The following is a 26,589-nucleotide window of genomic DNA, read 5'->3' as shown; positions in this document are numbered from 1 at the left end:
TTATGCAGAAAAATTAATCCATGTTTTTGTTACTTCTAGATTAGACTACTGCAATCCTCTACTTTCCCGGCTACCCGGATAAAGCACTAAATAAACTTCCGTTCATGCTAAATACGGCTGCTAGAATCCTGACTAGAACCAAAAGATTTGATCATATTACTCCAGTGGTAGCCTCCTTACACTGTTTTCCTGTTAAGGCAAGGGCTGATTTCAAGGTTTTACTACAAAGCATTACATGGGCTTGCTCCTACCTATCTTTCCGATTTGGTCCTGCCGTACATACCTATACGTACGCAACAATCACAAGACGCAGGCCTCCTAATTGTCCCTAGAATTTCTAAGTAAACAGCTGGAGGCAGGGCTTTCTCCTATAGAGCTCAATTTTTATGGAATTGTCTGCCTACCCATGTGAGAGACGCAGACTCGGTCTCAACCTTTAAGTCTTTACTGAAGACTCATCTCTTCAGTAGGTCATATGATTGAGTGTAGTCTGGCCCAGGAGTGTGAAGGTGAACGGAAAGGCTCTGGAGCATTGAATCGCCCCTGCTGTCTCTGCCTGGCCGGTTCCCCTCTCTCCACTGGGATTCTCTGCCTCTAACCCTCTTACAGGGGCTGAGTCACTAGCTTACTGGTGCTCTTCCATGCTGTCCCTAGGAGGGGTGTGTCACTTGAGTGGGTTGAGTCACTGACGTGATCTTCCTGTCTGGGTTGGCACCCCCCCTTGGGTTGTGCTGTGGCGGAGATCTTTGTGGGCTATACTTGGCCTTGTCTCAGGATGGTAAGTTGGTGGTTGAAGATATCCCTCTAGTGGTGTGGGGACTGTGCTTTGGCAAAGTGGGTGGGGTTATATCCTGCCTGTTTGGCCCTGTCCGGGGGTGTCATCGGATGGGGCCACAGTGTGTCTCTTGACCCCTCCTGTCTCAGCCTCCAGTATTTATGCTGCAGTAGTTTATGTGTCGGGGGGCTAGGGTCAGTCTGTTATATCTGGAGTATTTCACCTGTCTTATCCGGTGTCCTGTGTGAATTTAAGTATGCTCTCTCTTTCTCTTTTTCTCTCTCTCGGAGGACCTGAACCCTAGGACCATGCCTCAGGACTACCTGGCATGATGACTCCTTGCTGTCCCCAGTCCACCTGGCCGTGCCGTTGCTCCAGTTTCAACTGTTCTGCCTGCGGCTATGGAACCCTGACCTGTTCACCGGATGTACTACCTATCCCAGACCTGCTGTCTTCAACTCCCTGGAGACAGCAGGAGCGGTAGAGATACTCTCAATGATCGGCTATGAAAAGCCAACTGACATTTCCTCCTGAGGTGCGGACTTGTTGCACCCTCGGCAACTACTGTGATTATTATTATTTGACCATGCTGGTTATTTATGAACATTTGAACATCTTGGCCATGTTCTGTTGTAATCTCTACCTGGCACAGCCAGAAGAGGACTGGCCACCCCTCATAGTGGCAGTGTAGCCTAGTGGTTAGAGCATTGGACTAGTAATTGGAAGGTTGCAAGTTCAAACCCCTGAGCTGACAAGGTACAAATCTGTTGTTCTGCCCCTGAACAGGCAGTTAGCCCACTGTTCCTTGGCTGTCATTGAAAATAAGAATTAGTTCTTAACTGACTTGAATAGTTAAAAAAACCTCTCTAGGTTTCTTCCTAGGTTTTGGCTTTTCTAGGTAGTTTTTCCTAGCCACTGTGCTTCTACAGCTGCATTGCTTGCTGTTTGGGGTTTTAGGCTGGGTTTCTGTACAGCACTTTGATATATCAGCTGATGTAAGAAGGGCTATATAAATACAATTAAAATACATTTGAATGCCACCGATGTCTCAATTGTGCAATTTGCAATCTAACTGCAGGAATGTCCTCCAGAGCTGTTGCCAGAGAATTTAATGTTAATTTCTCTACCATAAGCCGCCTCCAATGCCATCTTAGAGAACTTGGCAGTACGTCCAAGCTGCCTCACAACCGCAGCCCAGGACCTCCACATCTGGCTTCTTCACCTACGAGCCACCTGGACGGCTGACGTAATTCTGTCTGTAATAAAGCCCTTTTGTGGGGGAAAAATGTATTGTGATTGGCTGGGCCTGGCTCCCCAGTGGGCGGGCCTGGCTCCCAAGTGGGCCTATGCCCAGGTCCACCTATGGCTGTGCCCCTGCGCAGTCGTGAAATCCCTAGATTAGGGCTTAAATTAATTATTTCAATTGACTGATTTCCTTTTTGAACTGTAAATCAGTAAATTGTTGTTTAAATTGTTGTATGTTGCATTTATATTTTTGTTCAGTATAAAAAGAAGATAGGAAAAAAAGCTAGAGAAGGAGAAATACCTGAGTTTTGGTGCTAGTACAGACAATATTTTTAGAGAATCAATACAATAGTCATAGAATCGATATAATATCGTCAAAAACACTAGTGTATCTTAATTCCTCCCCCATCACTACATCACACAATTTTGTACATACAGTATACTGTAGCCTACATACGCCCACATGACGTCATCGACACCGAGTCACACTGAGCAAAAACATCCCCTTCAACCTCACGGGACAGGGTGGGGTCCTCTACAAGAATCCATCATGGGAATAAGAAGTAGTCATAAGTACATATCATGTAGTGAAATGACAGTTTCCAGTGTGATACAACTCAACTGAGAGTAGAGTACAGTATGTTGAAGTGGCCTGGTGTTATTTGTTGTTGCAGTGTGTCTGTCCAGCTGCAGTGGTCTGCTCCCTGTGGAGCTGTGTGGTGTGATGAGGTCAGAGGGATGGGAGAGAGGTGCAGAGAGAACACACATCCACACACTGTCAGCAGCCTGCCTGTCCATACAGACGCCTACTGACTGTGTTATCCTACATGTCCTCATCCACAGGACAAATTCACTGCTCAGGGAAAAGTCATGGGAGAATAATAACCACCTGTTTGATGCATAGTGGTAGTTTTCATATGATAAAGAATAAGGTAAATAAAGCAATAAACACCAAATCAAAATGGTACATTTCACCCAAAAAGAGAAAACACGAGAGCCTGCAACAGGACTGCAGCCCTCTTTCATGGAACGATGGAGATGGATGTATACACAGTCATGAGGAGGATGATGGTGTGATGATGGAGAGCCAGGCCGACTACAGGTGGACCCTAGCTGGAGCCACTAACAACATGTTCGGCAGCGGCAGCAGCAGCTCACCAGATGCTACGAGGCGAGGCCACTGGGAATCCACAACACACGGGGGACGCTGTGACGGTACAGAGAGGAGCAGACCTTACCTAGAGGCACATTTTAGGAGACGTGTAACGACTGGCTCTCTCTGAGTCTCTGAAAGAATTCAACAGTCAGCCCACAGTGCAGTTAAGTGGGCTAAGGAGAATACAGGACTGTCTGACAGTGGTGGGATGTGCTGTATATGTTGAACCAAATGACAGGGAATCCAGAATATATTTAGATTCATGCGGTGTTTGCAGTACACTTGGAAAAGATAAAGTCAATATGTAATGTTGGTTAATCTTTACTTAGCTGAGTCTTTAAGGAGAGGTAAATTAGTGAATGACTGATGAGTTTATCTGAAATGACTGTGACCTCCGAAGGATCCTTTTCTAACTTCACCTAACAGTACCGGCCAGCAGGGTTTACACAAGAATCCAAGAGAATGTTGTTTCTGCTTTATTTTACATTCCAGCATCTAGAACTTTAGCAAGTGTAGAAAGCCAATGACAATGTCCTCTCAGAACTATTCCTTGTGAGTATGACAATATTATGAGCGGGTGACAAAAGACCTTGAGACTGACCGGGCACCCACGGGAAAATACTATTTACTCTGAGTGGAAAAACACAGCTGACAGACCGATCTGTGGGAAGAAAACAGTAGCCATCGCACACCACTGTCAACATTCCATTCTGACCATTTTAACTGCTCCAGCAAAGTCCACGGTCCAGCTCTCTCCAAAAGTATTAGTTACTATTAACAATACACACAACAGCACTGAGGACTGGCATAGCTTTAATGAACATCTTGTATAAAAGACAAGTGCTTGGAAGATAGCACAAGACAGCCTGCCATTGAAGACTGGGTCACCCCCGAGATGAATGAGAGGGGTGATGGGTAGACCCCCCCGTGTGCCTGTGTGCCCAGGAGAGGGGACAAACAGCAGGAATGCCAGAGAGCTGCCAGGGCCAGGCAGAGCAGAGCAGAGCAAGGGCAGACCTGTCCTCAGATGAACTCCAGACAGAGGACTTAAGCCGAAGCGTGACCATCTAACCAGGTGCTGACTACAGCTGGTGTCCTCCCTCCCCAGCTCCACTTCTACTTTCTCACCTTTTCTGCTGTGCGGGAGATCCTGAGTGGGACATGACTGCACACTCTGTCTGGAGCCAGAACAGCGTGATTTAACGCTACTCTTTTACCACAGCAGCTGAACACAGCAGTCTCTCATGCCAGTGAAAAGTGAGGCCAGAGAAAGGGGACCCAAGACTTTTTTACTTCATGCTCATATACAGTATCAAAGCTAGTGGTGTCTGAAGGATACATAGAGAGATAACCAGAGGCTAAGGGCAGTGCCAACAACAGGACAAAACACACAGAAAGCTTTACTGTACTTCCTTCTACATGAGGTCATGTTTGCAACAACCCAATCAGCTGATGTCCAGTCAGTGAATCTAATCGGTCATCACCCATCCCTGTCCCCTGACTATTCTCCTCTACTACTCGAGCCAGTCAGTCTATCCCACTGAATGGTGTTCACTGGTCTGGCCAGCTCTAAGGGGATCTTCCCTTCCCTTCTCTCATTTATTGGAATTCCAGATGGCTTCGCTGTACATTTCCTGGCAGCCGGTCACTCCGAACTGCGCCGCGGACAAAGAGAGCGTGTGAGTGGAGGAGGAGGGAGAGCAGCGAGGAGGGCGACAGAATGGAAAACATTTCCTCTTCCCTCTGTTTCTGTTTCCCCCTCCCTACGCTCCCTCTCCCCTTCTCCGTAAATCTTGAACTTTTCAATAAACTCACACTAATTCAGAGGCACTTCCCTCGAGTGTTCTGTGATAATGCTGTCTCTGTTGTGGTGGAGGGCCTGTGCATACACAATAATAGCCTTTAGCGGGAGGCAGGCAGGCAGGCCAGAGACCTGGTACTCCTCGGTTTCCTAGACAGCTATACTATAACAAATCAACACAGTCAAATGCAGGGAAGAGAGAGAATGAAAACAATTAGTAACAATAGTGGTCTTGTTTTATTGTTTATTTTCTGAGTTGGACATATTGTTTTAATACTGTGAAAGATCGCATCACAGAGGAGAAGGAAAGGGCATCATAACACTACATGAATGCATGAGCTTGGCCCAGCAGGTGATAAAGAGCAATCTGTACCAAGCAGGCTGGAGTCAGGACTAGGTCTGTGGCGGTCACGAAATTTCATCAGCCGATGATTGTCAAGCAAATAACTGTCAGTCTCACGATAATTGACCGTTAATTAACATAAACACATTTAGCATCCCCTGGCGTCCACACAGACTACAAGCCACTGATACAGACCTTTGGAACATCTACATTTTAACAAGTCTAATAAATCCATGTAATATAGCCTAAACCTTCACAATACATCCATGTAATGTAGCCTAAACCTTCACAATAAATCCATGTAATATAGCCTAAACCTTCACAATAAATCCATGTAATGTAGCCTACACCTTCACAATAAATCCATGTAATATAGCCTAAACCTTCACAATAAATCCATGTAATGTAGCCTACACCTTCACAATAAATGCATGTAATATAGCCTAAACCTTCACAATAAATCCATGTAATGTAGCCTACACCTTCACAATAAATCCATGTAATATAGCCTACACCTTCACAATAAATCCATGTAATGTAGCCTAAACCTTCACAATAAATCCATGTAATATAGCCTACACCTTCACAATAAATCCATGTAATATAGCCTAAACCTTCACAATAAATCCATGTAATGTAGCCTACACCTTCACAATAAATCCATGTAATGTAGCCTACACCTTCACAACAAATCCATTTATCATTTTAGACAGGTCTAAAGAAACATTATATGAATAAAATGTAGTCTATTTCAGAAGAACAGAATAGTTGCCCTTATGTTAAGTCCTGATGTGACTATGCCATATGGCTGTGGGCTACACTAGTTAATTTAGCAGACAAGATTTGCTTAGAATTCCGTGGCATTATTTTATAGTATGAAGAATATAATTAAACAAAGCTGAATGAAATAGAAAGGACATTTTCTCCAAATGATTTAAGGGAGTGTGCACATGCGACTATTCTGTGTTGAGCTGGTAACATAGAAATAGGTCCTCCTATATGCTTCATTTATTAATGTAACTTCAGTTGTTCTACAAACGTTGGCCTATATGTTCTGATTAATACATTGTAAGGCTGCATGATGAGACTCTAATGATGATTTGTTTTTAATTGCTTGAAAGGCATGAGCTCTGCTTTGTTATTTTTGCAGGCTGTACACACTTCGTCAGTCTCTCATTCACAATTTGAGAAGTACTCGATAATGCCTCGAATTTCCAGGCGGCATCCCCCTTGTGTGGCCATAATGCACCCTGAAAAATGCCTTTTGCAGCCCTTCTCCCTAAATGCTGCCTGCTCCAAAACACCCCTCATCTCACTCACATGGTTCTCCATCACGTGATCAGGTCTTTTTCACAGGCAACAAGTGAAGACCGACACATCGGGGACGCAACTGTGCATATCCTTATCCAATTCCAAGGTGCATATTAAAGATATTGGAAGAACTGTTCACATTTACTTTTCATCAGCCAACAAGATGAGTAGGCCTAATGAACAGCAAAAGCACAAGCCTATGCCAATCTACTAACCCCCATAGTACAAAAGTATTCTATTCTGTGCGAGAAATAAATATTACAAAGGTAGTCTGGGACAGTTGTGGGATGCGATAGATTCCAAATTAATACAACCACTAGCATTTAAAAAATGAGGCTGACGCAACAAATCAGAACATTTAGCTTAAAATGTTGATAAACTATTGGGCTATTTCTTCACATTATAAGCGCAGCAATGTGCACATGGCAGTAGGCTATAAGCACACATGTTCCATTAGCAGAAAACATAATTATGCATGCTTATGTTTATGGTGAAAATTATCTTCCCCAACTTGAAACTCGGGTGCTGCTTATACAGGTATATGCCAGTCAGGTTCTACACCCCTTGTAAAGCAGATTAATGTGCTTAATTTTAAGACATTATTTGGCCACTTTACTTGTGATACAAACCTTATCAAAACATATAGGCCTATGGGCTAGGCTACATGAGGTGTGTGACTGTGATTAGAAAAAGTCACTGTTTCTTGCCTTAAGCTGGGCATCATTCACAAGTGTTAATATATAATTCACAAGTGATAGGCTAATATTGACCCATATTCTTGATTTAATCTTGTCTTAACATATACTAAATAATATATGTGTGAAATATGTTTTGAATTAGAATTGACCATTATCATGCACCTGTCTCGAAACGGGGGCAGGGGGGAAAATGCATGCCATCTCTGCACTTTAATAGCAAATGGGGGACGCTTTTCCTGTGGTTTATTTTCATGCCAGCCAGGTAGGCTATATTCCTGTTGTAAAGATAAACAATGTGCTTAATATTTGCTTAATATTAGGATAAATAAATATAGTAGGTCTAGCCCAGGGCTGTCCAACACTCTTCCTGAAGATCTACCGTCCTGTGGGTTTTCAGTTCAACCCTAATTTAACACACCTGATTCTACTAATTAGCTGCTCAACAAGACCTTAACTAGCTGAATCAGATACCCTAAATTAGGGTTGCACTGAAAACCTACAGAACAGTAGATCTCCAAGAAGAGAGTTGGGCAGCCCTGGTCTAGCCTATAGAAAGCTGATGGGATCCTCCTATTTTTAATAGAGGCCACCATTTCTCACGTAATTACATTACCTGTAGACATGTTGCGCAACAGGAGCTCATGAGCTCTCATGAAGTGTTTTATTAGATTTTCGATTACATTTGCATTGATGTCAGAGGGACTAGAGGGACAATAGAGTTTTTTTTTAATGGCGCTGAAGAGGATGGCTGACATCTTACATGCTCCTAACTAATTGTGCTATTTTGTATTTTTTTTTGCGTTGTTTGTAACTTATTTTGTACATAATGTTGCTGCTATCGTCTCTTATGACCGAAAATAACTTCTGGACATCAGAACAGCGATTGCTCACCACGAACTGGAAGAAGATTTTTCCTTTAACGAGTCTGACGAGAAGGATATACTGCTCTCCCGGGAACAGGCCCAAATCCCCATCATTTGTGTGAAGAAAAGACGGTGGTAAAGAGGACGCAGATCGGGGTTCTGAGAATTCGTAGGCGAGCAAGCGAGTAAACTCCCACTGCCATCCATTCTACTTGCTAACATGCAATCACTGGAAAATCAAATGTATGACCTACGTTTACAATTATCCTACCAATGGGACATTAAAAACGGTAATATTTTTTGTTTCACCGAGTCGTGGCTGAACAACGAAATGGATAATATAGAGCTGGTGGGATTTTCCATGCACCGGCTAAACAGAGAAGCTACATCTGGTAAGACGAGGGGTGGGGGTATGTGTCTTTGTCAATAACAGCTGGTGCGCGATGTCTAATATTAAAGAAGTCTTAAGGTATTGCTCGCCTGAGGTAGAGTACCTTATGATAGGCTGTAGACCACATTATCGACCAAGATAGCTATATATTATTCATAGCCATCTATTTACCACCACAAAACGATGCTGGCACTAAGACCGCCTATCAACCAACTCTATAAGGCCATAAGCAAACAAGAAAATGCTAACCCAGAAGCAGCGCTCCTAGTGGCCGGGGACTTTAATGCAGGCAAACTTAAATCAGTTAAAACTTTTACCAGCATGTCACATGTTCAACCAGAGGGGAAAAAACTCTAGACCACCTTAACTCCACACACAGCGATGCATACAAAGCTCTCCCCAACCCTCCATTTGGTAAATCTGACCATAAATCTATCCTTCTGATTGCTGCTTACAAGCAAAAACTAAAGCAGGAGGTACCAGTGACTCGCTTAATAAGGAAGTGGTCAGATGACGCGGATGCTACACTACAGGACTGTTTTGCTAGCACAGACTGGAATATGTTCCGGGATACATTCAATAGCATTGAGGAGTATACCACCTCAGTCAGTTATCGGCTTCATCAATAAGTGCATCGATGACATCGTCCCCACAGTGACCGTAAGTACAAATTCCAACCAGAAGCCATGGATTACAGGCAACATCAACATCTGCATCGAGCTAAAGGCTAGAGCTGCCGCTTTCAAGGAGCGGGACACTAATCCGGACACTTGTAAAAAATCCCGCTATGCCCTCAGACAAACCATCAAACAAGCAAAGCGTCAATACAGGATTAAAAATGAATCCTACTACACCGGATCTGACGCTCGTTGGATGTGGCAGGGCTTGAAAACTATTAAGGACTACAAAGGGAAACCCAGACGCAAGCTGCCCAGTGACGCGAGCCTACCAGATGAGCTAAATGCCTTTTATGCTCGCTGCGAAGCAAGCGACACTGAAGCATGCACGAGAGCACCAGCTGTTCTGGATGACTGTGTGATATCGCTCACAGTAGCCGATTTGAACAAGAACTTTAAACAGGTCAGCATTCACAAAGCCGCAGGGCCAAATGGATTACCAGGACGTGTACTCAAAGCATGCGCGGACCAACCGGCAAGTGTCTTCACTAACATTTTCAACCTCTCTGATCTGTAATACCTACACATTTCAAGCAGACCACCATAGTCCCTGTGCCCAAGGAAGTGAAGGTAAGCTGCCTAAATTATTACCGCCCTGTAGCACTCACGTCGGTAGCCATGAAGTGCTTTGAAAGGCTGGTCATGACTTATATCAACAGCATCAGCAATCAGCAACAGCAATATACCCTAGACCCATTCCAATTCGTATACCGCCCCAACAGATCCACAGATGATGCAATCTCAATTGCACTCCACACTGCCCTTGCCCACCTGGACAAAAGGAACACCTATATGGCAATGCTGTTCATTGACTACAGCTCAGCGTTCAACACCATAGTGCCTTCAAAGCTCATCACTAAGCTAAGGCCCCTGGGACGAAACACCACCCTCTGCAACTGGATCCTGGACTTGTTGACGGGCCGCCCCCAGGTGGTAAGAGTAGGCAACAACACGTCTTCCTTGCTGATCCTCAACACTGGGGCCCCTCAGGGGTGTGTACTTAGTCCCCTCCTGTACTCGCTGTTCACCCATGACTGCGTGGCCAAACACAACTCCAACACCATCATTAAGTTTGCTGACGACACAACAGTGGTAGTCCTGATCACTGACAACGATAAGACAGCCTATAGGGAGGAGGTCAGAGAACTGGTAGTGTGGTGCCAGGGCAACAACTTCTCCCTCAATGTGAGCAAGACAAAGGAGCTGATCGTGGGCTAGAGGAAAGGGTGGGTCGAACAGGCCCCCATTAACATCAACTGAGTTGTAGTGGAGCTGGTCGAGAGTTTCAAGTTCCTTGGTGTCCACATCACCAACAAACTATCATGGTCCAAACACACCAAGACAGTCGTGAAGAGGGCACGACAAAACCTTGTCCCCCTCAGGAGACTGAAAAGATTTGGCATGGGACCCCAGATCCTCAAAAGATTCTACAGCTGCACCATCAAGAGCATCCTGACCAGTTGCATCACCGCCTGGTATGGCAACTGCTCGGCATCTGACCATAAGGTGCTACAGAGAGTAGTGCGTACGGCCCAGTACATCACTGGGGTCAAGCTTTCTGCAATCCAAACCCTATACAATAGGTGGTGTCAGAGGTAAGCCCATAAAATTGTCAGAGACTCCAGTCACCCAAGTCATGGACTGTTTTCTCTGCTACCGCACGGCAGGCGGTACCAGAGCCCCACAACTAGGACCAAAAGGCCCCTCAATAGCTTCAACCCCCAAGCCATAAAACTTCTGAACGATTAATCAAATGGCCACCGGACTATTACATTGACCCCCCCATTTGTTTTGTAAACTGCTGCTACTCGCTGTCTATTATCTATGCATAGTCACTTCACCCCTACCTTCATGTACAAATTACCTCAACTAACCTGTACCCCCACACACTGACTCGGTACTGGTACCCCTTGTATTGTTATGTTATTGTGTTACTTTTTATTATTTTGTATTTTTTACTTTAGTTTATTTGGTAAATATTTTCTTAACTCTTCTTTAACGGCACTGTTGGTTAAGGGTTTGTAAGTAAGCATTTCACCGTAAGGTCTACACTTGTTGTATTCGGCACAGGTGACAAATAAAGTTTGATTTGATTTGAGTACCAGGCATTTGGCAGGTTTGGTAGTCTACTAATGACCAGCAGCAGCATCAGAGCTTGGAGAAGCCTAATTAATATGACTAAACGGTCACATGGAATTTGACTGCCTCGTGACCACCGGTATGGCGGTAATACGGTCACCGCAACAGCCCTAGTCAGGACAAAGTATAAGCACTGGGATTTATCAAGCACTAGAGGCTTCACTCTGGAGGTTAACTAGGGGACTAGAATGTGTTTTCCATTCCATTTGTATTGAGAGAAACTGGTACTAATTCAGTGAATACTCAAAACTGTACCCTGAATACACAAACACAGTACTGCTCATGCACTCATTTACCTCAGACACACACACACAGTCTGATCTGCCATCTGGTATGGGGAAACAAGTGGCCTGAGTTTACCCTGAAAAAGGCTCAATTTCAAAACGCAATCAGTCTCTCAGTGTGAGTGAGTACATCTGTGTGTCTGTGTGTCTGTGTGTGTGTATGACAAAGAGTGAGTGTGTGTGTGGGAATGGGTTGGAGTCTTTAAACTGTAAAGCATCCGTAGCCACGAGCAAGGTAAAATGATAACACAACACAGATGTCAGTCCCCATTCTGGCAAACAAAAGGCTAACGGGCTTATAGTGTGCAGCCAGGCCAGCGAGCAGAGCGCAGGCCCTTCAGACTCATTAATCAGATCCCTCTCCCCGGGTTTGTTTGTGCTGCCTAAATTACAGCCTGCTAGGCCTTAATATCCTGCCGCCGCTGTCGTCATGGTGATGGAATCCACAAGTGCCGTAAGCAGGCCTTTGATCCCAGCACCCGTGTCTCTCTCTCTGTCAGGGTCCTCTGACACAGTTCCAGCCCAATCCCTTCCTACCTTCTCCCTTCTGCTCCCCTCCCTCCCTCCCTACCTCCCTTCCCTCCGCTCCCTCCCTCCCTACCTCCCTCCCCTCTGCTCCCTCCCTTCCTACCTCCTCCCTTCTGCTCCCCTCCCTCCCTCCCTACCTCCCTTCCCTCTGCTCCCTCCCTCCCTACCTCCCTCCCCTCTGCTCCCTCCCTTCCTACCTCCTCCCTCCTGCTCCCCTCCCTCCCTACCTCCCTCCCCTCTGCTCCCTCCCTCCCTACCTCCCCTCTGCTCCCTCCCTTCCTCCCTCCCTTCTGCTCCCCTCCCTCCCTACCTCCCTCCCCTCTGCTCCCTCCCTTCCTACCTCCTCCCTTCTGCTCCCCTCCCTCCCTACCTCCCTCCCCTCTGCTCCCTCCCTTCCTACCTCCTCCCTTCTGCTCCCCTCCCTCCCTCCCCTCTGCTCCCTCCCTTCCTACCTCCCTCCCCTCTGCTCCCTCCCTCCCTACCTCCCTCCCCTCTGCTCCCTCCCTTCCTCCCTCCCCTCTGCTCCCTCCCTTCCTCCCTCCCCTCTGCTCCCTCCCTCCCCTCCCCCACTCCCTACCTACCTACCTCCCTCCCCTCTGCTCCCTCCCTCCCCTCTGCTCCCCTCCCTACCTCCTTCCCCTCTGCTCACTCCCTCCCTCCCTCCCTCCTTCTCCTCTGCTCCCCTCCCTACCTCCCTCCCCTCTGCTCCCTCCATCCCTCCATCCCTCCCTCTAAACCCTGATGATGTTTAGATCCTGTCAGTCCCAGTCCCAGGGCTGGGTAATTACAACACCACTGTGTCCTGACCCTGGATCTCTCTCTAGGCTATTAAAGAAAACAGGACCCAGATTGTGAGCTCAGCTCTTTGATAATCATCTACAAAGCCTCAGAGAAGGGTTTGGTCCAAAAGCTGTTAACAATGGGGAAGGTAGAGTTTTACTATCTTACTGTTGTGTGATCTCTCTCCATAGAGGGAGGCTGCCTGCTGTCTGGCACCTACCTGGGGGTGAAGATAGAATTGTGCAGGAAGTTCTCAAAGACTTTGCGGTAGGAGGCGTCGTCTATCTCTGCCTTCAGGTCCTCCTTGGTCTTGGGGCAGGGGCAGCAAGGGCCCTTATCCCCCCCAGACAGGTCAGACTTGGTGGGCTTGGTGTCGTCCTCCATGTCTGCCAACCCTGTGGCTGAGATTCTAATGGGGATCTTCAGCTCTGTTGTACAGTGGGAGGGGAACGGGACCCGTTAGTGAATTACTTTCCCGAAGAAAGCACAAATCCCCTGTGTACAGGGGATCTGAATACAAGGTTAGAACAGATACAATACTTCTATTGGAGAATCAGTGCAAAAATCTATTATATCGATTCCATAATGTACACAGATAAAAATACAGAACAGGTTGGATAAGAAGAGGGGTTGGAATGCTGACCTTTGGAGCAGTAGTTGTGTTGGTACAACTCCCTGTCTTCAGCTTGCTGCTGCCAGCGGACCAGGTAAAAAGTGAGATTGCCGTTAGGGTTGAGGGGAGGTGACCATTTCACTACCAGCTTTGAGGATGAGTTGGCATACGCACGGGCATCCATTGGCATAGACGGCTCTGTGACAAAAACACACAAATGTTGAAATGTTGTGAGTGGTGTTTAAAATGTGTAGTTTAAAATGTGTAGTTTTCATGAAGCGTGAAATAAGGGATACATTTGATGAAGTTCTGATAAGAAGTCTTTCAGTTTATCTTAGTTGGGTGAAAAGCTGTCCATGGCTGAGGTGACTTGCTGTTGTTTACAGAAGCTGTGCTGTAGCCCAGTACTGTCTTACCTGAGGGTCTGGTGCGTATATAGACCACGTCACTCTTGGCTCCCGGGATGTGTTTGTCCTCCACCACCAGGGTGATGGCCTTGACAAAGATGGCGTACTGGGTCCAGGGCTTCAGTGGGGACAGCAACACACCAGGGTCTATCTCTTTGTCTTGAGGCAGGTCCACGTCAACCATGTTCCAACTGTTGGAGCCACACCCATCCTGGCCATCAAACTCTGTGATGTTCTGGTGCGGTCTGTAATACATGAAAAACACCACCTTCGGTAAATGTGAAGTATAAAGGCTCTATAGTAAAATAGTGTAATATCTGTGTGTGCTATATGCGAGCACTCACGCCTCCTTGTAGTAGACAATGAAGCTGATGAGGTCTCTGTAGTCTGGTGGTCTGTAGCGCTCCCAGGTCAGCTTGATCCGGTTACTCACCGTGCTGTTGGACTTGAACTTCAGGATGTGGCTCTCACCTATAAACACAAACCCCATCTTAGATATCCCCCTTACAGGAAACTCAATAGTGATATGATAAAATACTACATTGTATTAATTCAAGTACTGAATGAGCATAGAAAGTTAAAGTAATCCCACTCCAGATGTCCGGTGGTGTACTCACAGCTGGCTCTGTCCCCATTGTTGCGGAAATCGTCCTCCTCAAACTTCTCAGTGATTCCCGTCTTCTCCCACATCTTGTGTATCTCAGACATGCAGAGTTTGGGGTTGAAGCGGAAGGATAGCCGCCCAGCCCTGATGGTCAGGTTGTGTTGGGTCCAGTCCCATAGGTACTGCAGGCGCTGGTTGTCGATGGCAGAGAAAGCATACATCCTGATAAGGAGACAACAGACAGGTGTTCACTTCCTCATACACCTAGTAGCTGTGCTGTGGGCATAAATAGGGCCAAACCACTTTTCAATCCATTGATTTACTTTAAACACAGAATAGAGCACTGAGGATAAAGTTGTCAAAATGTTGTGGAGTGGTTGGCTCAGTTTTCCATCTGGTGGATGTGTAAAGGGAAGTAGATCGGGGGTCATTGTGCAGTTGTGTCTGTCTAACACTGAGCTGTACAGACAGAGAGGGCCAGAGATGAAACAGAGCGACTCAGAGCCTCTCAGCTCCATGGAACAACTCGGAAACTAGCAGAATGTCAGTGCTGCTCTAGAACACTCCTCCTGCTGTAACTCTAGCCTGAGAGGGATGACAACAAGAGGCCTAAGAGGCTTTCCCACGACCCTCCTGGTCATCTCCAGAAACACACTCCCTATCTCTGACAAGGGATAGGCCGCTGGTGATGTCATGCTACAGCCAGAATAGGCTGGGAGACCTGAGAGTTTCTATTCAGATAGATAGCTCATCCACCTTTTCATTACATCACAAGGAGAGGTGCCATGTTGTCTTATGGTGGTTTTATGGGAATTCCTCACTGAAAATGTTATGGCTGGAAGCTTACTTACCCTAGCCACATATAAAAATAATTCACAAGGCTTTCAAAACCGTCTGGGATACATCTACCATGAGATAAACGCTGACACTTCCCCTAATCCCCAGACATGGGTCGGACTTAGAGAGTGGCCTGTCGTACCCTTCCATGAGCTCCTCCCCGTTGATGTAGCGCAGGCTCTTGAGGAAGGAGAGCGAGCCTAGCGTGTGGGAGTGGCGGATCCTCACATAGCCTGTCACTGTCTGGATCAGCCCCATGAAGCTTTCCAGCTCTGAAGCGATGTTATCTGGAGAGAGGAGAGGGAAAAGTTAGCAAACACATACTCAGACACAACAGTCAGCGTGTGAGAACCCCTGCTCTGAACACATCAAATCCCACAGGCAACTGTACTGAACACATCAAATCCCACCGGTAACTGTACTGAACACATCAAATCCCACCGGTAACTGTACTGAACACATCAAATCCCACCGGTAACTGTACTGAACACATCAAATCCCACAGGCAACTGTACTGAACACATGAAATCCCACAGGCAACTGTACTGAACACATCAAATCCCACAGGCAACTGTACTGAACACATCAAATCCCACCGGTAACTGTACTGAACACATCAAATCCCACGGGCAACTGTACTGAACACATCAAATCCCACAGGCAACTGTACTGAACACATCAAATCCCACAGGCAACTGTACTGAACACATCAAATCCCACAGGCAACTGTACTGAACACATCAAATCCCACCGGTAACTGTACTGAACACATCAAATCCCACAGGCAACTGTACTGAACACATCAAATCCCACCGGTAACTGTACTGAACACATCAAATCCCACGGGCAACTGTACTGAACACATCAAATCCCACCGGTAACTGTACTGAACACATCAAATCCCACAGGCAACTGTACTGAACACATCAAATCCCACAGGCAACTGTACTGAACACATCAAATCCCACAGGCAACTGTACTGAACACATCAAATCCCACAGGCAACTGTACTGAACACATCAAATCCCACCGGTAACTGTACTGAACACATCAAATCCCACAGGCAACTGTACTGAACACATCAAATCCCACAGGCAACTGTACTGAACACATCAAATCCCACAGGCAACTGTACTGAACACATCAAATCCCACAGGCAACTGTACTGAACACATCAAATCCCACAGGCAACTGTACTGAACACATCAAATCCCACAGGCAACTGTACTGAACACATCAAATCCCACCGGTAACTGTACTGAACACATCAAATCCCACCGGTAACTGTACTGAACACATCAAATCCCACAGGCAACTGTACTGAACACATCAAATCCCACAGGCAACTGTACTGAACACATCAAATCCCACAGGCAACTGTACTGAACACATCAAATCCCACAGGCAACTGTACTGAACACATCAAATCCCACCGGTAACTGTACTGAACACATCAAATCCCACAGGCAACTGTACTGAACACATCAAATCCCACAGGCAACTGTACTGAACACATCAAATCCCACAGGCAACTGTACTGAACACATCAAATCCCACCGGTAACTGTACTGAACACATCAAATCCCACAGGCAACTGTACTGAACACATCAAATCCCACCGGTAACTGTACTGAACACATCAAATCCCACAGGCAACTGTACTGAACACATCAAATCCCACCGGTAACTGTACTGAACACATCAAATCCCACAGGCAACTGTACTGAACACATCAAATCCCACAGGTAACTGTACTGAACACATCAAATCCCACCGGTAACTGTACTGAACACATCAAATCCCACAGGCAACTGTACAGTCTAAAGATAAGCTGTAAGTCACCTTGTAAACTGAGCAAATACATAGCATAATAGCAAAATGTGATAATTGGTTTGGGGCACAGTGCAGGCAGCTGATGTAATGTTGACTCTGCAGCCCACACTAGCTCTCCCAGCGCCCCAGTGCTCCCTTCCCAGTCTCTGGGGAGACAGACAGACTGAGTGGTCCTGGTTACTGGTACTGGTACTCACTGCCACGGCGGATGTTGATGTGCAGGTTGCCTTTGATGACTGTACAGCCCATTAGAGACTGAGCAGCATCCACTGAGTCGATGGTCTTGGAGTCACAGATCTTATCACACAGGCCATCACAGGCACTGCAGAACATACTGTGATTGAGGAAGAGAGAGAAGAGGGAAAACAGTCAAGGAATGTCCTTAACCAAATAAAGCTACAAAATTACAATTTCCAAGAAACCAGATTAAGATGCCTCCCCCTAACTCACCCAAATTTTACAAAAATGTGTCTAATGTTTGCTTTGAAATAGAAGCTCGCTTTCTTTATGAACTGTGTAATCTTTTATGAGTGCTTAATTGAACCCTTGGTTTCATGAGAGTGACTCACTAAATGGCCCTAAAGACAAAAAAAAGACTGATATGTCCACAAATATATGGCAACAGTGACTCAACATGGAATGTTTGGAGAATGAAAATCTAAATATGGAGACAAGTTACCCTGAGTCACAAACAAAGAAATTCTCTTATTCAAACAGGGGAAATGTCAAATGGGGTAAATGTCCCGAGTTGCAGCGCTGCTGTGAGGAATCCCTCCTGAATGCCTTCAAGCAACATTCATAAAGTATTTTTTGTATCTTACGGTAATGCACCAATCGAGTAGTCTTGTATACTGGGCACTGAGGTCAGCATCTTCCTCTGATTCTGAATTACATGGAATGTCCACAGGCTTCAATCATTCATGACCTAACATGACTTTCTGCCTGAAGCATTTTCTATCTCTGAAGCTTCTCTTTAAGAATGGAATCTTTGAGAGGACCAGGTGGGGAAGGGTTTCACGTAGAATCTCTGAGAGGACCAGGTGGGGAAGGGTTTCACATGGAATCTCTGAGAGGACCAGGTGAGGAAGGGTTTCACATAGAATCTCTGAGAGGACCAGGTGAGGAAGGGTTTCACATAGAATCTCTGAAAGGACCAGGTGGGGAAGGGTTTCACATGGAATCTCTGAGAGGACCAGGTGGGGAAGGGTTTCACATGGAATCTCTGAGAGGACCAGGGTGGGGAAGGGTTTCACATGGAATATCTGAGAGGACCAGGTGGGGAAGGGTTTCACATAGAATCTCTGAGAGGACCAGGTGGGGAAGGGTTTCACATGGAATCTCTGAGAGGACCAGGTGGGGAAGGGTTTCACATAGAATCTCTGAGAGGACCAGGTGGGGAAGGGTTTCACATATAATCTCTGAGAGGACCAGGTGGGGAAGGGTTTCACATAGAATCTCTGAGAGGACCAGGTGGGGAAGGGTTTCACATGGAATCTCTGAGAGGACCAGGTGGGGAAGGGTTTCACATAGAATCTCTGAGAGGACCAGGTGGGGAAGGGTTTCACATAGAATCTCTGAGAGGACCAGGTGGGGAAGGGTTTCACATAGAATCTCTGAGAGGACCAGGTGGGGAAGGGTTTCACATGGAATCTCTGAGAGGACCAGGTGAGGAAGGGTTTCACATGGAATCTCTGAGAGGACCAGGTGGGGAAGGGTTTCACATAGAATCTCTGAGAGGACCAGGGTGGGGAAGGGTTTCACATAGAATCTCTGAGAGGACAAGGTGGGGAAGGGTTTCACATAGAATCTCTGAGAGGACCAGGTGGGGAAGGGTTTCACATAGAATCTCTGAGAGGACCAGGGTGGGGAAGGGTTTCACATAGAATCTCTGAGAGGACCAGGGTGGGGAAGGGTTTCACATGGAATATCTGAGAGGACCAGGTGGGGAAGGGTTTCACATAGAATCTTTGAGAGGACCAGGTGGGGAAGGGTTTTACATGGAATCTCTGAGAGGACCAGGTGGGGAAGGGTTTCACATAGAATCTTTGAGAGGACCAGTTGGGGAAGGGTTTCACATGGAATCTCTGAGAGGACCAGGTGGGGAAGGGTTTCACATAGAATCTCTGAGAGGACCAGGTGGGGAAGGGTTTCACATATAATCTCTGAGAGGACCAGGTGGGGAAGGGTTTCACATAGAATCTCTGAGAGGACCAGGTGGGGAAGGGTTTCACATAGAATCTCTGAGAGGACCAGGTGGGGAAGGGTTTCACATAGAATCTTTGAGAGGACCAGTTGGGGAAGGGTTTCACATGGAATCTCTGAGAGGACCAGGTGGGGAAGGGTTTCACATAGAATCTCTGAGAGGACCAGGTGGGGAAGGGTTTCACATATAATCTCTGAGAGGACCAGGTGGGGAAGGGTTTCACATAGAATCTCTGAGAGGACCAGGTGGGGAAGGGTTTCACATAGAATCTCTGAGAGGACCAGGTGGGGAAGGGTTTCACATAGAATCTCTGAGAGGACCAGGTGGGGAAGGGTTTCACATAGAATCTCTGAGAGGACCAGGTGGGGAAGGGTTTCACATAGAATCTCTGAGAGGACCAGGTGGGGAAGGGTTTCACATATAATCTCTGAGAGGACCAGGTGGGGAAGGGTTTCACATATAATCTCTGAGAGGACCAGGTGGGGAAGGGTTTCACATAGAATCTCTGAGAGGACCAGGTGGGGAAGGGTTTCACATAGAATCTCTGAGAGGACCAGGTGGGGAAGGGTTTCACATGGAATCTCTGAGAGGACCAGGTGGGGAAGGGTTTCACATAGAATCTCTGAGAGGACCAGGTGGGGAAGGGTTTCACATAGAATCTCTGAGAGGACCAGGTGGGGAAGGGTTTCACATAGAATCTCTGAGAGGACCAGGTGGGGAAGGGTTTCACATAGAATCTCTGAGAGGACCAGGTGGGGAAGGGTTTCACATAGAATCTCTGAGAGGACCAGGTGGGGAAGGGTTTCAAATAGAATCTCTGAGAGGACCAGGTGGGGAAGGGTTTCACATAGAATCTCTGAGAGGACCAGGTGGGGAAGGGTTTCACATATAATCTCTGAGAGGACCAGGTGGGGAAGGGTTTCACATAGAATCTCTGAGAGGACCAGGTGGGGAAGGGTTTCACATGGAATCTCTGAGAGGACCAGGTGTTGAAGGGTTTCACATAGAATCTCTGAGAGGACCAGGTGGGGAAGGGTTTCACATAGAATCTCTGAGAGGACCAGGTGGGGAAGGGTTTCACATAGAATCTCTGAGAGGACCAGGTGGGGAAGGGTTTCACATGGAATCTCTGAGAGGACCAGGTGGGGAAGGGTTTCACATAGAATCTCTGAGAGGACCAGGTGGGGAAGGGTTTCACATAGAATCTCTGAGAGGACCAGGTGGGGAAGGGTTTCACATAGAATCTCTGAGAGGACCAGGTGGGGAAGGGTTTCACATGGAATCTCTGAGAGGACCAGGTGAGGAAGGGTTTCACATGGAATCTCTGAGAGGACCAGGTGGGGAAGGGTTTCACATAGAATCTCTGAGAGGACCAGGGTGGGGAAGGGTTTCACATAGAATCTCTGAGAGGACCAGGTGGGGAAGGGTTTCACATAGAATCTCTGAGAGGACCAGGGTGGGGAAGGGTTTCACATGGAATATCTGAGAGGACCAGGTGGGGAAGGGTTTCACATGGAATCTCTGAGAGGACCAGGTGGGGAAGGGTTTCACATAGAATCTCTGAGAGGACCAGGGTGGGGAAGGGTTTCACATAGAATCTCTGAGAGGACAAGGTGGGGAAGGGTTTCACATAGAATCTCTGAGAGGACCAGGTGGGGAAGGGTTTCACATAGAATCTCTGAGAGGACCAGGGTGGGGAAGGGTTTCACATAGAATCTCTGAGAGGACCAGGGTGGGGAAGGGTTTCACATGGAATATCTGAGAGGACCAGGTGGGGAAGGGTTTCACATAGAATCTTTGAGAGGACCAGGTGGGGAAGGGTTTTACATGGAATCTCTGAGAGGACCAGGTGGGGAAGGGTTTCACATAGAATCTTTGAGAGGACCAGTTGGGGAAGGGTTTCACATGGAATCTCTGAGAGGACCAGGTGGGGAAGGGTTTCACATAGAATCTCTGAGAGGACCAGGTGGGGAAGGGTTTCACATAGAGGTGAATTATTCAGAAGACCTCTGCATGCAAATTCAAAAAACAAACACAGGGCCAGAGAAAACCCACAACCAATATGTCAGAGGACTGTATACAGTAACAATAGTGCTGTATATAATAGTATAGATGACCCATAACAGGACCATGCTTGATCCTGGAGAGCCCTTTAGAGCCCTTTAGAGCCATTAAGGTGAAGTGTGCTCTCTGCTCTCTTACCTATTGCTCTCATTGCGTGTAAAGCCTGATGGACACTCAGGCATGCACTCCCCTTCATGAATGACAAAGTCAAAGTCGCTGGGCAGGTGCACCCGGGCACACAGGTCCATGGTGATGCAGCGCCAGCCCTCAAACTTGTAAGTGTCTGGGGGGCAGTGCTGCACGCAGCGGCCCTCGTGGTAGTAGTGCAGGCAGGCTGCGCAGGCCATGTCGTCGTCCGGCTCCGTACAGCTTCCCAGGCACTGGGCATGGCAACATTCCCCACTGTCCGTACATGCCCTCCTCTCACACTTCTTCTCTGGGCACACTGGGCGAAACACAGAGAGAAACAGGTTAGTGAGATGACATGACTGGGTCAGAGTAAACAGTCACCATATTTCAATAGGTCTGGATGACAGGGTCAGAGTAAACAGTCACCATATTTCAATAGGTCTGGATGACAGGGTCAGAGTAAACAGTCACCATATTTCAATAGGTCTGGATGACAGGGTCAGAGTAAACAGTCACCATATTTCAATAGGTCTGGATGACAGGGTCAGACTAAACAGTCACCATTTTACTATAGGTCTGGATGACAGGGTCAGACTAAACAGTCACCATTTTACTATAGGTCTGGATGACAGGGTCAGACTAAACAGTCACCATTTTACTATAGGTCTGGATGACAGGGTCTGAGTAAACAGTCACCATATTTCAATAGGTCTGGATGACAGGGTCAGACTAAACAGTCACCATTTTACTATAGGTCTGGATGACAGGGTCTGAGTAAACAGTCACCATATTTCAATAGGTCTGGATGACAGGGTCTGAGTAAACAGTCACCATATTTCAATAGGTCTGGATGACAGGGTCAGACTAAACAGTCACCATATTTCAATAGGTCTGGATGACAGGGTCAGAGTAAACAGTCACCATATTTCAATAGGTCTGGATGACAGGGTCAGAGTAAACAGTCACCATATTTCAATAGGTCTGGATGACAGGGTCAGACTAAACAGTCACCATTTTACTATAGGTCTGGATGACAGGGTCTGAGTAAACAGTCACCATTTTACTATCGATCTGGGTGACAGGGTCAGACTAAACAGTCACCATTTTACTATCGATCTGGGTGACAGGGTCAGACTAAACAGTCACCATTTTACTATCGATCTGGGTGACAGGGTCAGACTAAAGAGTCAACATTTTACTATAGGTCTGGATGACAGGGTCAGAGTAAACAGTCACCATTTTACTATAGGTCTGGATGACAGGGTCAGAGTAAACAGTCACCATATTTCAATAGGTCTGGATGACAGGGTCAGACTAAACAGTCACCATTTTACTATAGGTCTGGATGACAGGGTCAGAGTAAACAGTCACCATATTTCAATAGGTCTGGATGACAGGGTCAGACTAAACAGTCACCATTTTACTATAGGTCTGGATGACAGGGTCAGAGTAAACAGTCACCATATTTCAATAGGTCTGGATGACAGGGTCAGACTAAACAGTCACCATTTTACTATAGGTCTGGATGACATGGTCAGAGTAAACAGTCACCATATTTCAATAGGTCTGGATGACAGGGTCAGAGTAAACAGTCACCATATTTCAATAGGTCTGGATGACAGGGTCAGAGTAAACAGTCACCATATTTCAATAGGTCTGGATGACAGGGTCAGAGTAAACAGTCACCATATTTCAATAGGTCTGGATGACAGGGTCAGACTAAACAGTCACCATATTTCAATAGGTCTGGATGACAGGGTCAGAGTAAACAGTCACCATTTTACTATAGGTCTGGATGACAGGGTCAGACTAAACAGTCACCATTTTACTATAGGTCTGGATGACAGGGTCTGAGTAAACAGTCACCATATTTCAATAGGTCTGGATGACAGGGTCAGAGTAAACAGTCACCATATTTCAATAGGTCTGGATGACAGGGTCAGAGTAAACAGTCACCATATTTCAATAGGTCTGGATGACAGGGTCAGACTAAACAGTCACCATTTTACTATAGGTCTGGATGACAGGGTCTGAGTAAACAGTCACCATATTTCAATAGGTCTGGATGACAGGGTCAGAGTAAACAGTCACCATATTTCAATAGGTCTGGATGACAGGGTCAGAGTAAACAGTCACCATATTTCAATAGGTCTGGATGACAGGGTCAGACTAAACAGTCACCATTTTACTATAGGTCTGGATGACAGGGTCAGACTACACAGTCACCATTTTACTATAGGTCTGGATGACAGGGTCAGACTAAACAGTCACCATTTTACTATAGGTCTGGATGACAGGGTCAGACTAAACAGTCACCATTTTACTATAGGTCTGGATGACAGGGTCTGAGTAAACAGTCACCATTTTACTATCGATCTGGGTGACAGGGTCAGACTAAACAGTCACCATTTTACTATCGATCTGGGTGACAGGGTCTGACTAAACAGTCAACATTTTACTATATGTCTGGATGACAGGGTCAGACTAAACAGTCACCATTTTACTATAGGTCTGGATGACAGGGTCAGACTAAACAGTCACCATTTTACTATAGGTCTGGATGACAGGGTCAGACTAAACAGTCACCATTTTACTATAGGTCTGGATGACAGGGTCTGAGTAAACAGTCACCATATTTCAATAGGTCTGGATGACAGGGTCAGAGTAAACAGTCACCATATTTCAATAGGTCTGGATGACAGGGTCAGAGTAAACAGTCACCATATTTCAATAGGTCTGGATGACAGGGTCAGACTAAACAGTCACCATTTTACTATAGGTCTGGATGACAGGGTCAGACTACACAGTCACCATTTTACTATAGGTCTGGATGACAGGGTCAGACTAAACAGTCACCATTTTACTATAGGTCTGGATGACAGGGTCAGACTAAACAGTCACCATTTTGCTATAGGTCTGGATGACAGGGTCTGAGTAAACAGTCACCATTTTACTATCGATCTGGGTGACAGGGTCAGACTAAACAGTCACCATTTTACTATCGATCTGGGTGACAGGGTCTGACTAAACAGTCAACATTTTACTATATGTCTGGATGACAGGGTCAGACTAAACAGTCACCATTTTACTATCGATCTGGGTGACAGGGTCAGACTAAACAGTCACCATATTTCAATAGGTCTGGATGACAGGGTCAGAGTAAACAGTCACCATATTTCAATAGGTCTGGATGACAGGGTCAGAGTAAACAGTCACCATATTTCAATAGGTCTGGATGACAGGGTCAGAGTAAACAGTCACCATATTTCAATAGGTCTGGATGACAGGGTCAGACTAAACAGTCACCATATTTCAATAGGTCTGGATGACAGGGTCAGAGTAAACAGTCACCATTTTACTATAGGTCTGGATGACAGGGTCAGACTAAACAGTCACCATTTTACTATAGGTCTGGATGACAGGGTCTGAGTAAACAGTCACCATATTTCAATAGGTCTGGATGACAGGGTCAGAGTAAACAGTCACCATATTTCAATAGGTCTGGATGACAGGGTCAGAGTAAACAGTCACCATATTTCAATAGGTCTGGATGACAGGGTCAGACTAAACAGTCACCATTTTACTATAGGTCTGGATGACAGGGTCTGAGTAAACAGTCACCATATTTCAATAGGTCTGGATGACAGGGTCAGAGTAAACAGTCACCATATTTCAATAGGTCTGGATGACAGGGTCAGAGTAAACAGTCACCATATTTCAATAGGTCTGGATGACAGGGTCAGACTAAACAGTCACCATTTTACTATAGGTCTGGATGACAGGGTCAGACTACACAGTCACCATTTTACTATAGGTCTGGATGACAGGGTCAGACTAAACAGTCACCATTTTACTATAGGTCTGGATGACAGGGTCAGACTAAACAGTCACCATTTTACTATAGGTCTGGATGACAGGGTCTGAGTAAACAGTCACCATTTTACTATCGATCTGGGTGACAGGGTCAGACTAAACAGTCACCATTTTACTATCGATCTGGGTGACAGGGTCTGACTAAACAGTCAACATTTTACTATATGTCTGGATGACAGGGTCAGACTAAACAGTCACCATTTTACTATAGGTCTGGATGACAGGGTCAGACTAAACAGTCACCATTTTACTATAGGTCTGGATGACAGGGTCAGACTAAACAGTCACCATTTTACTATAGGTCTGGATGACAGGGTCTGAGTAAACAGTCACCATATTTCAATAGGTCTGGATGACAGGGTCAGAGTAAACAGTCACCATATTTCAATAGGTCTGGATGACAGGGTCAGAGTAAACAGTCACCATATTTCAATAGGTCTGGATGACAGGGTCAGACTAAACAGTCACCATTTTACTATAGGTCTGGATGACAGGGTCAGACTACACAGTCACCATTTTACTATAGGTCTGGATGACAGGGTCAGACTAAACAGTCACCATTTTACTATAGGTCTGGATGACAGGGTCAGACTAAACAGTCACCATTTTACTATAGGTCTGGATGACAGGGTCTGAGTAAACAGTCACCATTTTACTATCGATCTGGGTGACAGGGTCAGACTAAACAGTCACCATTTTACTATCGATCTGGGTGACAGGGTCTGACTAAACAGTCAACATTTTACTATATGTCTGGATGACAGGGTCAGACTAAACAGTCACCATTTTACTATCGATCTGGGGGACAGGGTCAGAGTAAACAGTCACCATATTACAATAGGTCTGGATGACAGGGTCTGAGTAAACAGTCATCGTTTTACTATCGAGCCGGGTGACAGGGTCAGACTAAACAGTCATCGTTTTACAATAGGTCTGGATGACAGGGTCAGACTAAACAGTCATCGTTTTACAATAGGTCTGGATGACAGGGTCTGAGTAAACAGTCATCGTTTTACAATAGGTCTGGATGACAGG

The 26,589-nt window shown here is 46.1% G+C and overlaps 1 protein-coding gene across 1 annotated transcript in view; it reads right to left on the bottom strand.

The window, feature by feature from the left end:
- igf1ra (insulin-like growth factor 1a receptor) overlaps nucleotides 1-26,589 on the bottom strand; it is a 137,452-nt gene that overhangs the window by 19,387 nt on the left and 91,476 nt on the right. Inside the window, exons 3-10 of the mRNA XM_052465749.1 lie at nucleotides 21,691-21,997; nucleotides 17,483-17,619; nucleotides 15,595-15,739; nucleotides 14,629-14,837; nucleotides 14,356-14,482; nucleotides 14,021-14,256; nucleotides 13,635-13,802; nucleotides 13,212-13,419 (exon numbers count right to left, since the gene is read on the bottom strand). Of these exons, the coding sequence (XP_052321709.1) occupies nucleotides 13,212-13,419; nucleotides 13,635-13,802; nucleotides 14,021-14,256; nucleotides 14,356-14,482; nucleotides 14,629-14,837; nucleotides 15,595-15,739; nucleotides 17,483-17,619; nucleotides 21,691-21,997 (1,537 nt within the window). The remainder of the gene's footprint in view (nucleotides 1-13,211; nucleotides 13,420-13,634; nucleotides 13,803-14,020; nucleotides 14,257-14,355; nucleotides 14,483-14,628; nucleotides 14,838-15,594; nucleotides 15,740-17,482; nucleotides 17,620-21,690; nucleotides 21,998-26,589) is intronic.

Source organism: Oncorhynchus keta, chromosome 17, assembly GCF_023373465.1.
Source record: "Oncorhynchus keta strain PuntledgeMale-10-30-2019 chromosome 17, Oket_V2, whole genome shotgun sequence".
Lineage (NCBI taxonomy): Eukaryota > Metazoa > Chordata > Actinopteri > Salmoniformes > Salmonidae > Oncorhynchus > Oncorhynchus keta.
Note: the sequence above shows the minus strand (reverse complement) of the source record. Positions and strands in the feature narration are given on the sequence as shown.